The 17,766-nt window shown below is 38.9% G+C and overlaps 1 protein-coding gene across 4 annotated transcripts in view; it reads right to left on the reverse strand.

The window, feature by feature from the left end:
* Nucleotides 1-3,269: 3,269 nt before the first annotated feature.
* ST7L (suppression of tumorigenicity 7 like) overlaps nt 3,270-17,766 on the reverse strand; it is a 77,579-nt gene continuing 63,082 nt past the window's right edge. For 3 of the 4 annotated variants that reach the window (XM_065891290.1, XM_065891299.1, XM_065891284.1), the window contains 2 exons: nt 16,667-16,806; nt 3,270-3,299 (listed from right to left, as the gene is read on the reverse strand). In XM_065891290.1, coding sequence (XP_065747362.1) covers nt 3,270-3,299; nt 16,667-16,806 — 170 coding nt within the window. Of the gene's footprint in view, nt 3,300-15,885; nt 16,807-17,766 lie in introns of those variants that run through there. The other variant, XM_065891275.1, reaches the window with a different exon arrangement.

The following is a 17,766-nucleotide window of genomic DNA, read 5'->3' on the forward strand; positions in this document are numbered from 1 at the left end:
CACAAAACATGAACTAGTCAGGGCCCTTGTGGTCTGTGGTGAGGGGATTCCTGTGGAGAAATAGGACTGAGTGAGTCAGGCCAGGGGAATGTCTTCCTTGCAGAGTGGAGTCAACTGGATAACTGATGAGCCAATGGTGGGATTAGGGAGGGGGGAAATGGGAGGGGAAAAGAAGAGTTTCTGACATCTTGAGCTAGGATTAAGAGGAGGAAAGCTCTAAGGTAGTGGAAGGGTAAGGGGCTCACAGTCAGTCTGAACTCAAGAATAGAGCTGAATGAATTACAAAAGGATGCTGTCTTGTATGCTGGGCCACTGGGAAGAGCTCTCAGGTCCCAGTTAGCTTCAGCTCTTACAAAAGGTTATCCAGGTTACCACATAAATGATAGCCTAGGCCTTCCATGGGAAATCAACCTGAGCTAAATCTACCTGTGTTCTATTATCTTATTCTTTCTTGGTTCTTACCCTGTGGAAGGAATCGGGCCTCTTCTGGCATCTCATACTGCTCTGTGCTTTTCCCTGGGCTCCAAGTTCTAGTTCATAAAGACCAAGTTTTGCAATTTCCTATAAATGGTTAAGAGAACAGCAAGCTGTCCAGAGAGTGAGAGGTCTGAAAAGTGAGGTGGATAGTGAGAGAAAAGAGGTCCATGTAAGCCCTATTACAGAGGCTATGTGGCTCCCAAAAAGAATAATGGCCAAGCAATTAATTTTTCCTCTTATTCCTTAGCTTGCCTCTGCATTCCGACTGGCTTTACACAACTGGCATCCATTCTGCACTATACAAACAGAAACTAATTTATTTGGAACAAGCAGCAAAATGAGAACTTTATTTGGTGCAGTCAGGGCCCCATTTAGTTCTGCTGCTACTCACTCACTGCCTCTAATCTCCCCCTTGCCCATCTCTCCTCTGTTCAATAGAGGCCTGTCCCTCAGATCAGCAGGCTCTTAGCCTGCCACCTCTGTTTCACTCCTTCCTGTTGGTCTTCATTTCTTTTAGCTTTTAATATTTATGTATAATGCATTGCAGAAAATGCTGTTTGGATACAAATTAAGTTAAAAGACATTACCCTTGAAGGATCTTAGAATCTTTTAGAGAGGGCACAAGACTTAAGTACCTCAGCTGCACAGCCTATAGCCAATTTCTCTTATGTAAAAGTAAGAACGCCAGCCTTAACATAGTCCTGCAGATAAAAGCCAACTTGTATTATTGCTGGCCTTGAATAATAGCATAAATCCATACTCTTCCTTAGAGTGATACTAGAAAAATGAAATCAGGGACTTCAGATTATTTAAAAGAATCAAACTTTGCCTGGCCCTGAGGGTCTGTCTGCAAAGTCTTGTAGGTCTGACTCCTTGACCACTCACTGCCTCAGTCTTCTTCCTCCCTGTTACAAAGAGTAATTTCTTCCCTTTCTCTCACCTCCCTTAGCAAGCACACCAACCACTAAGTCCTTCGCCAAATTCTCAGACCCACTCAGGACCTTGATTTCTCCATGGCTTAATATAAGAAAGATAACAAGGATTTTTTTCCCCTCAGCCTTTCTGAGGTTTTATTTAAATGCCCTCAGTGGTCACAGGGCAGAAACCCAAGGGAGGAAGGCAGGGAGAGTATGTTTCTCATCCCTGGGAGGCCTAGATGCAGCCTGCAGCCAAATTACAGCACCAGAGAACAATGTAATGCATTCCTGGGCAGGTCGGTGGGACCCTGGGCGCCTGGGCCTTGTGGAGAGAGGTGCCAGACACAGAGCTCTCCGTAAGCAATGCTGCAGAGCCGCCCCCTGGTTCAGAAATGAAATACGGGAGAGCTTCACATTATGCAGAGACCTGTAGCTCACACCTGGTTATTGATGGCCTTGGTGGAAGCCTCTGCCCCCACCCTCCACTTGGGAACTGCCTGCTTCTATGGGGGTTGGGCATCTTTGAAGCAACGTTGGAAAACAAGAAAGAGATGTTTCCTTTTCACTCTGCCCTTCCTATCAGCCTGTACACAACCGTGAGGATATATACATATATACAAATATCTCAGGCTGCATATGGGTTCTAGTCATCCTCCTTCTCCCCAACAAAAAAAAGAAAAAAACTCAATTTCAATCAAACACTTCAAAACTCATACCAGTAACGGGTTCAGCTATAACCAAGGAATATTATAAAATTATCAACATGCAGGCAGCTGTTGGTTTGGGGACTGGCACCCCTCTGGGAGGTGGCAGGAGGAGGATACAGAAAGGGCATGGAGAGAAGAGATCAACAGTGGACAATTCCCACCCAGGCAGAGTGGCTGAGACTGTAGAACTTCTCATGGCTGGTTCACGCTGGAAAGAGTGCAATTCGTGTCCTACATGCTATGAATGATAGGGCAGCCTCCTATGACTGCACGAGGTACGATGATCAGGCCTCCTGCTCATGACCTGTTGTTGTTTTTAACTCTTACTAGGTTAGAAAACAGGATAGCTTTAGGTTGCAGAGATGATCTCCACAAGAGAAAGGCACTAGAGGGGAGCAAGCAGTGGCTTTACTAGGGTAAATATGTCACAGTTGCTGCACTAGACTGAGCTTTCCCAGAAGCTGGTGATTGGCAGGTTTCAAGTAACGGCCAGTGAGGTGTCAGTAATATACCTGTCCCTGACCCCAGAGGTCAAAGTGATAAAAGAGAGGGTATAGGTACGTTTTTCCACTTCCCATTTATGGCTTAAATGATCTCTGAGCATCTCTGTGGTCCTTCCTCATTTACTTAAGATGTTTTAGTCATCCTGGATTTGAGAAAGCAAGGTAAGCATTCTCCCTTTTGTCCCCTAACTCTGAACTGTTCTGGCTTAAAATTTGCCTTTGCTCACTTCCATTCTGCCTACGAGTCTATGGATAGAGCAGCTGGGCATGGGAGTTCTCTCTCTTTGGCCAAAAGAAGCCAAAATTGGATGACTACTTAACACCATCAACCCCGGTAAGCAGACCTGACCAAACAGAAAAGCTAAGCTGAGCGAATAAAAAAGATAGTTTAATCCACAGCTATTCTATTTGACAACTTTCAAGGTGGGGCTTCCCCAAGAATAACTGTGATATTTATAAAAAGGTTTTTCATGTATAAACACTTTAGCTTATTTGTAATTGTCTCACCAACCCTGTGATAGGAATTACGCTCATTGTACAGGTGCCGTTCAGAGAGGCTCTGTGATTTGTCCAAAGTCCTGTGGATACTGAGTGGCTCAGCCAGAACTCAAACCAAGGGCTTCTGACTTCAAATCCTGTGTGTTCTCCTCAAAGACTGAGGGTGCCTAGGGCTGGAGGCACAAGAATCCCAGCACCTTTAGGACAGAAATTGATACAAAATATCCTAGGAGAGTACACATGAGCAGAATTTACAAAAGGAACAGCTTAGGCCTTCCTTAACCTCATCAATGAACCCCCTTTTTGCCATTTCTGCCACTAATATCACCACCACCAAATGATCACTATACTACATTTAGTGGTCCATGTTTAATCAGCTCTGGTTCCTAATTCTTTCTATTCCTTTTTTCTTTTTCAGATTAACAGTTAAATTTTTGTTTTAGTTTTATCTAGTCCTTTTAAAGGGATGCTAAATGTGTAGATAGAGCAGAAGTAGTCATGAGAAGCCATGAGAGGAAGTTATTAAAGCTTTGGGCTTTTAAAGTATGTATTAGAATTTCCTTTGAGAGTTCAATCTTTTTAAAAATGCTCTCAACTCCTGGTCTAGGAAAGTAAGAACAGGGAATGAGAGTGCTTAAAAAAAAACTGTCCTATCCCAGGCCAGATGCCTACTCACAGCCTAGTAAAAGTCCTGGGACCTCTAGCCAAGACAAGCTATTTATCTACACCAAAGCAAGGAGTATCTACCCTGCAGAGAAACCCGTGCAAGATGAGGCAGACAGCAGATTTTCACTTGATCAAAAACTTTTGCTGCTCTCAACCCCTCCTCCTACCCTCATTCAAAATCTGGACTTCTGTTTAGGTGTGAGACAGTGAGACAAAGCAGCTCCAAGAGATGATGTGTGTAAGGGGAACCCTTCCCTGTTCAACCCTGGAATGCATTCCGTTAGAGACAGCATAAGCCCTCACATATCCTACCTATCCCACTCCTGAACCCCGACTGTGAAGGCAGAAAGGAAAACTGCAGGAACACCATGTTCATCAATCATAGATCTGGGATGCTACAGCTCCCTGACCTGGGCCCCCACTTGAGCTAGGGGAAGAACACCTCATGAGAACAGTCTACCTATAGTTAGGATTTCTCCCAGAGCAAACCTTACTTTTTGGTCCATCGATCTTGGCTCTCACTGTTCTCCTTGCTTCCCACCCCCACTGCCTCCGCATGTGGGCTCAGAAGTCATCATCTAAAGAATTCCACTGCTCACCTCCTGCATAGCAGCACAGCCCCATGAGGCCGCACACCAGATGGAGGGGATAAAAGTACGAGGTCATGGCTTCTAGCAAGAGGCTTTTTCTTAAACTAACCCTGACTCCTGGAAAAGAGAGCAGGAGAGTGTCGAGTGAGCTGCTGACGACAGCAGCTTCAGAGGTCTTGTATAAAAAACTAACTGAGCTTTCAGTGGAAATTTCTCTACTCCTGGTCTCATGTCTACTTCTTGAAGGTGTCTGAACAGAATGCAGAGACTGTCAAACCAAAGGGTTAAATCCTGCCCAATTGTAGGGACCTATTCAGCAGGCTGCCATACACATGCTAAGGTGGAGGCCAAACCCTGAACATATACCCCGTTTCTCCAGGAATGTAACTATGAATAAAGGGAAAGTGTACAGAAGGTGGACTAGAACTCAGGGGAAATTGAAAAGGTTGTCAGTAGGCCTTCAAAATGTTTGTGTATAATACACAGACGGGGATGCAGAAGGATCATCATTCCTAGAACTGTTATGTTTGCTGGGTGACAATGTACAGAAGCAATAATTACAAAGAGACAAAACAGTTTAACACTGAGAAACAGAAGTCTCGGAATAAAGGAATCAGGTGAATGAGATTAATCAGGCTTTCTATAGGAGGTGGCTTTTGAGCTGGATTTTTAAAATATAAGGAATGTCCTGGTTGAGAGAAGACAGAGGAAGGCATTCTAAATAGAAGGAACTGGTTTATGCTGAAACTTAGAAGCAAGAATGTGCAAGCATTATATAAGGAATTTCAAGCAAGTACATATTATATACACTGGAGAATACAGAGAAATTAGAATGCTGAGATCAGGGCTTAAATAATGTGAGGTGACTGCATGTGCCCAGACTGTCAAATGGCTCAGAGTCCCCTATAGAGCCACACAGCATCTTGATCTATGTCAGTAAACACCAGGGCACCTATGGGAAAACACAAGGTTGAGTCCATTTGTTACAGATACTGGGACTAGAACACAGCTACACTGTAAAACCCACAAAATGCTAAGTATCATTAATCACAGTTCCCTATCATTTGAGATTCTGGGGTAAATAAGAGATATCAAATATCCTATCCAGAACTGTGATGCATTAATGTAGGTTTACGGGCCTAGAACCTGACACAAATCAAGCCAAACTCTTAAGAAATTAGAATGTAAAAAAGGAATTCTTTAAAATAGAAAATACATGTTTCTTTCCCTGACTCTCAAACTTAAAACTTGACTGGTCCCCTATATCCCGTTTGGCATACTGGACTTTTGAGGCTAGCACATTCACTATAGCTGCGGCCATACTGAATAGGAAGAGAGCTATGAAAGAGCTTTAGGGACTGCAAAATCAGTTTACTAATAAGTGAGAGGATAGTTCTGGTGTATTACAGGGTGCTAGAGCAACAGCCAAAGACAAGATACAAATTCCGATTTCATAAACTTCGAATTAGGTCTCTGGCTTCTTGCACTCGTTGGGAGGTAAAAACAGAGCTATTTATCGGGCTTCTGCCAAGTTTCCTAACTGAACTTTCCTAACCTCTGATGACAAAAACTGCAAGGGCAACCCTGTTCTTCCACAGCATTTTCCTGGTGCCACTTTCAAAAACAGAATATTGAAATGTATGTGTGTGTGTATATATACATATATGCATTTATACATATATATGTATATATAAAAATTATATTTATGAACATTGAATAAGCCAAAAGGTGAGCAGTATCTTAAATTTTTGCTTTACTTAACTGGCACAATTTAGTTAGTGCTGGAAGGGAGGCAACCATTTAAGTGATAGCATTTGTTGGTATCATCTTGGTATTTTCCTCCTCCCCTAGGCAGTTTATAAAAGGTGATTTCTGAAACCCTTCACAATGGAAAAGCTCAAGGGTTTACATTCAACTGTGACACCACTATGAATTCATTAAGAAGCATGTTTCGGGTTGCACTATAATTTCCCTATGTAACATAAACCCATGGAATCTGACATAAGCTGATTGCTCATGCTGGTTATTTTATTTACATTTCTGAATGGAAGGGACCTCAATACTCATAAAATATCTTACTAACTTATTATTTTTCATCTGTTCTCCCAGAGCAGCTATTATAAAACAGGCATAGAGACATAAGTCTCAACTTGTATGACTGGTTAAGCAACCAGGGAAAAGTGACTGCTCCAAAGCAATTTTTTAGAAAATAATTCAATATGGAGCTTGAGACCAAATGAGATATCATTACTCTAAATGCCATGTGAAAGATAAAAGTTAAAAAAACAGTGTTCATTATCTTCGTTGAAGTCCTATGGGCGTAGGAGGTAGTTCACAGGAACTTAGGGGGTCTGGAGTTTACCTAAGTCTTTCTTTAGAGACCTAATGTTAGCAGACACAGCCTACTATAAACGGGAACACAGGTGAATGGATGAGAGTGGGCTCCTCACAACCCAGAAATATGAATGCGCCTCCTTACCAGCATGCTACTAATCAGACTTCTGAAATGGAAGATACCATCATGCATCTAATTCATTATTTGGAGATGTATGTTTTGTTCATCTATCCAAAGAATAATAATTTCCACTTATTCCAGAAGGTATAGCAAGCTCAGATAAATTGCTAAAGAAGTAACAATTACCAGTTAACTCCAGAGCCTGATCTGCGGTCTTCTGCCTGTAAGTCTGTGTTCAAATCATCCCACTTTCTTTCTTCTGCTGCCACACTGAGTTAAAACAGTATATTCTTCGACCCTCTAGCCTTGGGCCTACTCTTCTACTCAATATACTTTCATCATTTTACCATATCTAATGATTACATGCCTAACAGGATAAATTCCCCAAGGACAGGTTCTGTACCTATTTTTAAAAATATTTTAATATGTATTTCAAGGTCATATCCCCAATGATCCAGTCAGTACATATACTTGACTGAGCCCAATAAAGATAGGAAATCTTTTTCAGTTGTTTAGAGAGAAAATCTTGGCAGTTCCCCCTGTAAAAATGTAGAATTATCCAGGATTCAGAACTGATCAGCAAAATTCAGCTTAGAAGAGAGGGAAAAGGCAGCTTACTTTTAGTACCTTAATCCAATATACTTTTATTATTTTTCTTAATTAACCTGATATATTTTCAGAATCAGTCACTGCAGGGTACAGCTTTGACATGAACAGTGGGCTCTGGGAAATTCTGAGTGGTTCTTTCCCTTTCTTTCTCACATGTCCACAGAGGTACATGAGTACCTAACTCTTTAGTACCTAACTCTTTAGTCCTAACTCTTTGCTGCCCCATTCTGCTTCTGACATCACACTTTCATTTTCTAAACCAGGATGGTCCTTAGCCCTTATTAATCTGTCATTATTAGGAATGAGAGGATATAAAAGACAAAGATAAAAATGAATGAGTATAGTAGGCTTTAGTCTTAGGGCAGCTACTATATAAATCTGAGGGGTGACATTCCTTATTTCAATCTTGAGTTGTGGAGCACTTCATTTTTTAATAAATTCTAAACTATTCAGATGAACATAATGAATACTGCTGTTTACAAAAACACGAACTTCATCATTTATGTGTGAAGATGAAAGTCTTTCATGTCTGATATCTGAAAAAGAATAAAATAAAGAGACCTCCTTCTATTTCCTCTTGTTTGACTGAAAGGAAAAAGCCTCTATCAGTCTAGATTGACTTTTTTGGGTCACTAAATCTTATGTGAGGCATGTGAAAATAACTCATCAGTCACTTCTAGTCAAATGAATAAATCTCCAAGGATGAACTAATCTACTGTTATGGCAGTAGCCTCTGTCTTACACTAATACATGTCTTGCCTACCTTAAACCCCTTACCACTAGACTATGAGTTATTTGTGAACAGGGATTGCATTTTATATTTCATAAAGGTGCCCAATAAATATCTGCTCCCTGAATGAATGAATGATGAACAAATTCATTACTAGTAACATCTGAATATAATGAATTCAAACACCAAAAACTTACATTATTTTGCAGGATAATCATTACCATATATAGCATGTTAAAGAATATTAGTTAACATATTTTTAAATGCTGAGGCTCTTTAAAAACTAAACTTTGAAAAGAAATTAAGAAAAGCCCTACTGGAGTCTTTTCATTCAATAAGCCAGTACTGAAACAAGAATCTTTTCAGGGTATCCAGGATTCTGAACTGCATGTTCTAGTGCAGGTTTTTGGTTTTGGATTTTTTTAGAGTCAGTATTATAAGAGCTAAATTACACCAAGAGCAAATTAATAAGAAAAGTCTACACAGCTAGGGCTTTGTTGAATTAGAATCCCTGGGCTCCCAATAAGGACTAAATCCCAAAGGGATCACAGTCAAGTAAATAAAAAATCCATCTAAATTTTATCAGAGGGCAGAGTTTCAACTTTGAATACCCCAGCAACCAAGGATGAATTATGTATAAGATTAGTAAAGTGCCTTCATCCACGCCCCAGCCAGAGAACATTCTTCTATCTCACTGTGACTGAAGGAAAAATAGCAGTGTAGTTGTCTGCCAAGAACAGTTGTGGCTATACTCTAGGTAGGAGTTTAACAACACTGAGGGATTAAAATTTAATTGTAAACCTGCTGCTACCTGGCAGTAAAAGCTTGAACTCTGGCATCAGAAAGAAACTGGGACTCCAGCATACTGAATAGATGAAAACAAGAGCTGGCATGTTCCTAACAAAGAGTATGAGAGTATGTTCCCTTCTTAAATTCTGCCCCAAACTGCTTCTTTCTCTGTATATCCTATTTGTAATATGCAAGAGCGCTCAATGGGAATATAGCTCTTTTCTACACTTTGAATAGTACATATACATTTCATTTCCAGAACGCCTGAAATTACAGGATGAGGTTAAAGGGTGATTATGTGGTCTGAATTCTCTGAATATCAGTTCTCTTAATTTTGTTGAGCATCACCTGAAGCCCAAATAATTTCTTTTCTTGAAGCTAGCTGTCGAGATGGACATAAGGCAATCTTAATATTATTACAGAACTAAGAAAGATTATTTTTTCCTCAAATTCAGATAGAATACCATTAACACCCAATCTTTCATTGAGGCCTCATCGGCATTAAGGAACACATCGAAGTTTCCGATGTATTGTTACAACTGCTAGAAGTACATCTGCTACCTAAAAATCCCACTTTAGCAAAACAAAACAAAACAAAAAGCCCCAGGAGTTATGTTATTTTAGACCAAAAGTTTATTCTGTTCAGTTAAACTGCCCCTCACAGTCCTTCACAAACTTCACCTTTGATTTTGAAAGAAGAGTGATATTGAAACATAAGATATAGATTTGTAGTTTATATTAAGACTTTTTTTTACCATTTCAAAGAGTTAATTAAATTCCCTCTGAATCACTATAAATGAGTACCTACTGTTTCTTCAGTATTACTGCACATTTCAGACAGTTAGAAAGGCTGAAGTTCTTTATACAGTTGTGTGAGTATGTGATATAAATGATCAAACAGTGTTCTTTCTTAAGTGGTTTACTAGCCAGAACAGGAATGAAATTAAAGTGAATCAGTTTGAAGACAGAAAAGCAAATGTGCATTCTTTATTTTAAAACATCAGAGTTCATCAAATAGGCTTATACTATGAAGAATTTTCCAGGTAGCTTATTTGTCTACTTGTACCTTTGCAATTAACCACTTCTGCAATCTAAGTGCCTTTTCTATTTTCTGACAATACACATTGGCCTCTTTATTTAAAACTCTTCTCCAAATTCATCTCCTATGGGAAGACACTAGCAAAGCCAATTTACTATCATCACTCCATCAGTCTATATTCCCTCAGCATTACTGTATTTGGTTTGAAATTTATTCTTTTGTACTTGGTTTAGTATATGTTGTAAGGTGACACATTTTTTAAACCAAGCATATATATGACTAAAGGGCTATCTATTGTGTGATTTCAAGGAACTCTCTTATCTTTAACGGCTCAAACTTCCTCATCTATTACACTGGAAGATCACAGTCTGTCCTCCAATGCTTCTGGTAAGAATAAATGACAGTGTAAGTATAAACTCTTAAAAAAAGAAAACTAATGAAGTCCATGTTACTCTTAGTTTAGAATTGTAATATATTAAGTGGTTGCACTAATTTAGTTCGTTTGAGCATTAGAAATTTGGTGGGGGGAAGGAGCAACATTCCACTCAAGAAAAAAGCCAAAATAACTATTCCTCGCGATTTTAATTTTCCTCTGTACCCATTATTCTCTCCATTTAGAGGATTATGCTGGGTCTGCAAAACACAAAGATGTTTTCTAAAACAAAACCCAGTAGGTTTCCTAATATGAATTCTAATACCACTAGTGTAATGGGTTTGGAATGAGTGATTTACATCAATATCTGGGCACAGCTCTTCTAAAAACTGCTATGCAGTCCATGTGCCTCAAGTGCTAATAATTAACAATAAATATATTAGTAGAAGTTAGTGACAGGATATCTTAGACTTTGGCAGAGATTTTCACTTTGAGGGGGGAAAGATGATTAAATATACTGCCAAATAAATTCAGGGAGAGCTTTTGTGAACTTCACACTTGTCAAGCACGTGTTTAATAGGGAAAGAGGGTGCTTTCCACAAACTTCAAAACTGAATTAAATCCTGGGGAAGGGATACAGACATGCATTAAAAAGTACATTGCCCTAACTTTTATTATTATTATTGTTTTTGCCTTTGAAGAGTTCAGTACTTAGAAAATTTGGATAAAGAAGAACATTAGCAATTTCATAAATTTCTCATTCTGGTTCTTTTTGAAGGAGAACAATAAGGATGAGAAATTACCCTTATAAAAAGCAGAGAACAACTTTTCTCTTGCTACAAATATCCCAGTTAATTCAGAAAATCAAAATTGGAATATGCCAGACTGCCCAAGTAAAGACTTTAGCAGCACTAACAATGGAACAAAAGTGTAAACATTTAAAAATTTTGACCTGTCACAATAGGCTCATTTTATTATCAGGATACTCTCTGGGAAATACCTCAGATATATTACTGTGGAAACAGCATGGTTATAGCAGAGTATTTTACAGGAATTTAAGTTTAGTTACAATTCAAAATGTTTTTAAAACTATATTAGTTCTTGAAAATAATCCATTTTCAAACAAAGTAAAGCAACATTTTAATAGTTTAATTTCTAAATGGGGCCCTATGTATTTAATAAAGAAGAATGCAACTCTCATAGGTTTTTAGTATTAATAAAGTCAGATGAAGAATATAAAAAAACTCTTTTACCTATGAACAGATTTCACATCACTGGTTATGACAATGGAAAATTAGGAACCTTTAAAAATATTTTTTTCTGGCTTCCCTGGTGGCTCAGTGGTTAAGAATCTGCCTGCCAATGCAGGGGACACAGGTTCAAGCCCTGGTCTGGGAAGATCCCACATGCTGCGGAGCAACTAAGCCCGTGTGCCACAACTACTGAGCCTGCGCTCTAGAGCCTGCAAGCCACAACTACTGAAGTCCACGTGCCTAGAGTCCGTGCTCCGCAACGAGAAGCCACCGCAATGAGAAGCCCACGCACCGCAACGAAGAGTAGCCCCTACTCGCCGCAACCAGAGAAAGCCCACGCACAGCAACGATGACCCAATGCAGTCAAAAATAAATAAATAAAATAAATTAAATTTATATATAAATTTTCTACTGGTATATATCAATATATGGTTATAATTGTCTATCAATTTCCCTAGTTATGAAGACAATCTTTGCCCTGCAAAAAATGATAACTGTGGACAAACCTTCTCAAAAGTTCTGGTCACTGTTCAGTAAAAGACAATAAGCATTTTTATCAGCTTATTATTTTTTAAAATTTAATCTGGGGAGAAAAATGTTAATTATTTTTGGGAAGGGGCTGAAGAAATCCCAGTGAGACATTCTGTAGAGAGGTCTTTTGTTAGTATAACATCTGACCTTCTATATCTTTGGAAATCATGCAAACTTGGCTAATGTAGTACTTAAAGAATTAATCAAGCAGATTGTTAGGCCCTAGTTACAGTGGAGCCAGCCAATTATGAGTTGCTCAGAAATTCATCACTGGCCTGTCTAACCACATTTTCCCACATAAAGATTAGTAAAAATATGTGGAAACTGGGCCCATTCCCACCCCAACACAGCTACAATATGTGTTCAGTGAAACAAATTTTAACCAAGTTTTGCCTTAGCGAAACAAACAATTTATTTGGGAATCTTTTTGATTTCTGTCTTTACCCATAACATCTTTTCTGCCAACATTGCAAAGGCTGCCCCATTTAGTTAAAACGCAACTAGGGATTTTTATATTCAAACACACTTGTGAATTCAAAGCACTAAAAAGTCACATGCCACAAGCCTGAATTTATCAGTAAGTTAATGAAATTCCCAAAGACCATCTTCAGTCTTTTCACTGTTGTAATATGCCCTCCCAAGGCTTACTAAGAAGAAAGCTTTTCTTGCAAGAGAGAAATGAAAGAGGCCAGAGTAGATGAAGATTGGTTCTCTAAGGAGAGGGCAGTGCTGCTCTTAAATAAAGAAGCGCCTTTCAGATAAGCAGAATCAGATTCCAGTTCACTGGTTTGCTGGCTACCCTTACTTTGAACTCTCATATTTAACCCAGCAGGCTTCAAAGCAGGTGAGAAAGTGATCTACCACTTAAAAGCAATTTTTCCTTTTTCAGGAATTCTGGTCTTAAGAGAATATCAACTCTGATATCAGCACATTCCACATCTCCAGGGATTTATGCAATTTTTTTTCATTGCTCTATGTCTAATATCCGGCGAGGAGAAAAATCAGGAAAAAGTCCTAACTTGCTGAAAATGAAGTCTTCTTCCATATAGCTTAATATCATGCAAAAGAAGAAGGGGCACTAAAACCACTGACCCTTCTAGTGCATTCCCTTCCATTTATCTAAATCTGATGTTCAGTGAGGATTATTAAAAATCATTAATCCCTAGTGCCTTGCTTCACAAAAAGGCAATTTTTGTAACAAATGCATTTTAACAAATTCAAACTGAATTTACTCCAGCATGTGAGCTAATACAAAAAGATATTAGATGAGGAAGAGACAATGGCAACAATGGAAGGAACTTAGGAAATTTTCTTAAATTGCTTTGCCTTATTAAATAGAACAACAAATATGTTTCAAAGATTCTTCATTGATTTCTGTACTTCATTGATACTGTACTTGGCTATCAAATATCTGACCTAACTGAAAATTTTAACACAGGCAACTTGCAACTTATCAATTGGTTCTGCTCTATAAGGCACTTTGCTAGTGCCTAGTGCCTAGAATTTGAAACATTTCTCCACTTTCTGATACACATAATGTACCAGAAGTATAGTACTAATAGTATTGTTTAAATGATACTTAACCACCATTTCTATGGAAAAATGCATTTTGAGTTTACTAGTAGAACATGGCTCCTCCAAACATGAAGGGGGTAGGGTTTCCCACTATAGCTGCACTTTGGTGATGATGATGACAACGACAATGGCAACAACAGCTAACACCTAGTTTTTACTGTCAGCAGACACAGTTCTAAACACTTGATAAATTTTAAACTCATTTAACCCTCACAAAAACCCATGAGGTAGTACTATTCTCATTTTACAATGTGGGGTGGGGGCGTGGAATGTTAAGCAAGTTACCCAAGGTGGCACAGCCAATAAGTGTCAGGGCTGGAATCCAAAGCAAAGCAGTCTGGCTCCAGAACCTATGTTCATAACGACTCTACAATCCTACCCCTTCTCCACCTTGATAAGGTGGCACTACCCAGGAATTCTAAATTCTTCTTATTGGGGGTAGAGCAAAGCAGGACTTCTCAAGTTTTAAATGTGTACATAGGATCACCTGAGGATCTTGTTAAAATGCAGATTCAGGAAGGCTGGAGTGGTACCTGTGGTTCTGTGTTTCTAACAAGTTCCTGGGTGATGATGGTAATGCTCCCGGGGCAGAGACCACACTATATATATATATATATATTTTTTTGTGTGTGTGTGTGTGTGTGTGTGTGTGTGTGTGTGTGTGTGTGTGTGTGTTACGCAGGCCTCTCCCATTGCGGGCCTCTCCCCTCCGACGTGCAGGCTCAGCGGCCATGGCTCATGGGCCCAACCGCTCTGTGCACATGTGGGATCCTCCCAGACCGGGGCACGAACCCGCGTCCCCTGCATTGGCAGGCGGACTCTCAACCACTGCACCACCAGGGAAGCCCGAGACCACACTATATTAAGTGGTGAAGAAGCAGAATTTGAGCCTCTAGTTTCCTTGCTGTCTGTTGAGGTATTTGTATATTGAGTTTATAAGCTGGAGCCTGCCTATACCATAATCATTTCCCATTAATTCTTAAATGGAAACTGCCCTTGGAACTGCTGCGTAACAAATATTGGTTTGCAGGTACTTTCAGTAAATATTTAACTTTTAGGAATTTAAAATGTACATGTAAAGGCCACAAGGATAAAACGTGGCTGTAAAAGTTTGCTGTCAGGCACATTTTAAACACTATACACTTCCGACAAAACCAAAAGATAGGAAACAAATGCCTGTTTATTGTTCATCAACTAGAAGCACAGTAAATTAATAACTTTTGGTCTAAAAAAGAAGATTCCACCTTCAAATGTGTAATTATTCATTCTCGGACACTGCTAGGAGCTTGTGCTATGCAATCTTAAAGGCTCTTCTGGGGCATCAGAGATCTCTTAGGTAAAGGCAGACACTATATATATACTATATATACTAACACTGATGAATAGAGCAAACAGTGAGTACACTGCACATTAATTTTAGCCAGTACCACATGGCAGTACACTACTAACAATGACTACATCTCTACTCCAGATTCTAGATCTTCCTCCTCTCTCTATTTTACCTCCTTCCCACTGCCCTGAGAGAAACCCAAGGATCATCTCTTCCACTGCTTTCCTGTGATCTCAAATACACAGCTGCGTATTTTTTTCCGGTTGTTAAATTGACAAGATTCTCTGTCTAGTCCATTTTTTTCCATGCCAGATTACACTGTGAAGTCATTTCAGTTTGAGACACACTTGCTCCCCAGTCAGCACTACTGCAAGCAACAGTTATGGTATGATCACTAAGCTTTCTCCTTATACTAAAAGGAAGCAGAAGAGTCAGTTTCCAACCCAAATATCTATACTCCCTGAACACAGTAAAAAGTCATCCTTCTTGAAGCCTGACCCAGAATCAAGTGTAGTCTCAGACTCCTAGGCCTACAGCCAGTGGCAACTTAACACATTATACAGTTGATCTTCAGGGAAAAAGAGAAACCAGTGCTCTTACTACTGGTGCCAGAAGAAAACCAACTAATCTTTAAGGCACAAAATAAACTCCTAATGCAGGAAAAGAAAGTGTGAGGAAACAGGGAGTTAGAATGGAGGCACATAGACAAAAATATAGAAATTACATTACCAAGTAAGGCCTAGTATTTCTATGGTTCTCAGTGCTTTTCCATTTGGGAATATAATGAATTAACATTTTCTTTTGGGGTTTGAATTCTTATTAGTTGGTAAAAATACAAAGATATACAAGACACATTTTTTAAAAGGCTTGGAGACTTACAGGGACTTATCTTTGGTAATTTTGCTTTGAGCCAGTGACATTAATTAACAGGTTTATGTAGAAAAGTAAAAAATCATGGGATACTCTAATATCAGTCCTCAAATACTTTCTGGACCTGGGTCCAGAAATGGGGAAGCAGTTCAAAACTAAAGGGTAAAAATAAAAATAAAGGTTTGTACATGGTTCTACACCCAAGGTTGGGAGATCAATAAGAACATGTAGATATAAAAACAGGGAGAAATTTTGAGTAAAGAGGCACATTCTGAACCCAGGGCAAATGTCGCAACTGTCCCACCTTACCTACTTATTCTTCATCCTAGTTGCAGTCTTGAATTTAACGTCCACCAAATCCTGAGAACTAATGATTTCTTTTAAATGGAAAAATCAAAAGGCTTCTGTACAAAACAAGGGATTTTTTTTAAATGCTGAAGAAAATGCATTTAAAAGGTGTGGATTATTCTTTAGCTAGGAACAAGGGCTATGCTTACCACCAAAAGTGATCTACAAAGACCAACTTTATAATGTTATGCCATTGTATTCTCTCAACTTCTAAGCAACAAAAACACAGCTCAAATCACCAAAATCTTATGTTTGACATATTTATGGCAGCAACTTTACAAATCAATTCCTGTAATTTACTATAACAAATATCTTCACTGCTCAGCTGGTTTAGCACAAACAGATCAGAGATGGTTTCTTGAGTGTTTTACAAATACTCTGCACAAGTCCTTGAGATCATACTTACAGCTTTAGCAAAAACACCCATGATTTCAGGAAACTGGTGTGTGAGAAGAGCTATCATTGCTGTAGAAGAACATAGTCCTGCTGTGAAATGGATGAAAAAAGGAAGCTCCTTCTTTGGGTAAACAGAAACATGATGAAACGCTGCAAGGGAGAAAAGACAGAAATGGATTTTATTTCAGAATACAGTGTAAGCCAGTTTTAATATTTTCAAATGAAATCCATGTATAAAAACTAAAAAGGAAAATGTTTTTTAAAAAAGGAACAAGAAGTCTCTGGTCAAGCAAGGGAGAAAGAAATTATCCATTATTTTCTCTAGCATCAACAGAACACCTACATAGCCAGACGACTGCTGGGAACTGGGAATAGGATGGCACTGTGGGAAAGAACAGTAATTGTAGTCATGCTGAGGTGGTTTTGAAGAAGAGCTTTGTCACTTATTAGCTGTGTGATATTGAATAAGTTGCTAAACCCTCTAGTAGTTGCTATGGAATTGTTATGATGAACACTATAAGCCCTTTATAAAGGTGTTGTTATAATTTTGATCTTTGGGAGCTCAGAGATAAGTATAGAGATCAAGAGACAGACGTGTGGTTGGAGATTTACCAGAACAATAAGTTAACAATTTTACCCAGTTATTAATAAGTGTCCTATATGTGGCATTTCATTGAGCACTGTAAAAATCTAACCAGAACACCAAAGCCCTAGGATTCTGAACATATATGGAGTCCCTTGTCTCATTTTACCACATTCGCACATTTACTCAGGTATTATTTTTCTAATGATTGGATATTTCATTACCAATAGTATTCAGGTAGTTTTATGTTATTTGAAATTTGAAAATACTTGAATAACAATGCTGAGAGGAGCCTATTACAATGACTGGCAGACAGCAGGTACTCAATAAATGTCTGTTAAACTGAGAGTTATTCTGGGACTTCAGTTGACTGCTCAGGGTTGGACACAAACCTAGGAATTCCTGATGTAATATCCTGCATAAGTAAGGAATGACTAATTCAGTGCTGAATTGAGGTCAGCTATAAATTTAACTTTTTAAAACATAATGATTCACAGGGAAGATTACACCTAAGTTTCCTTCAGTAG

This window comes from Phocoena phocoena, chromosome 1 (assembly GCF_963924675.1).
Source record: "Phocoena phocoena chromosome 1, mPhoPho1.1, whole genome shotgun sequence".
NCBI lineage: Eukaryota > Metazoa > Chordata > Mammalia > Artiodactyla > Phocoenidae > Phocoena > Phocoena phocoena.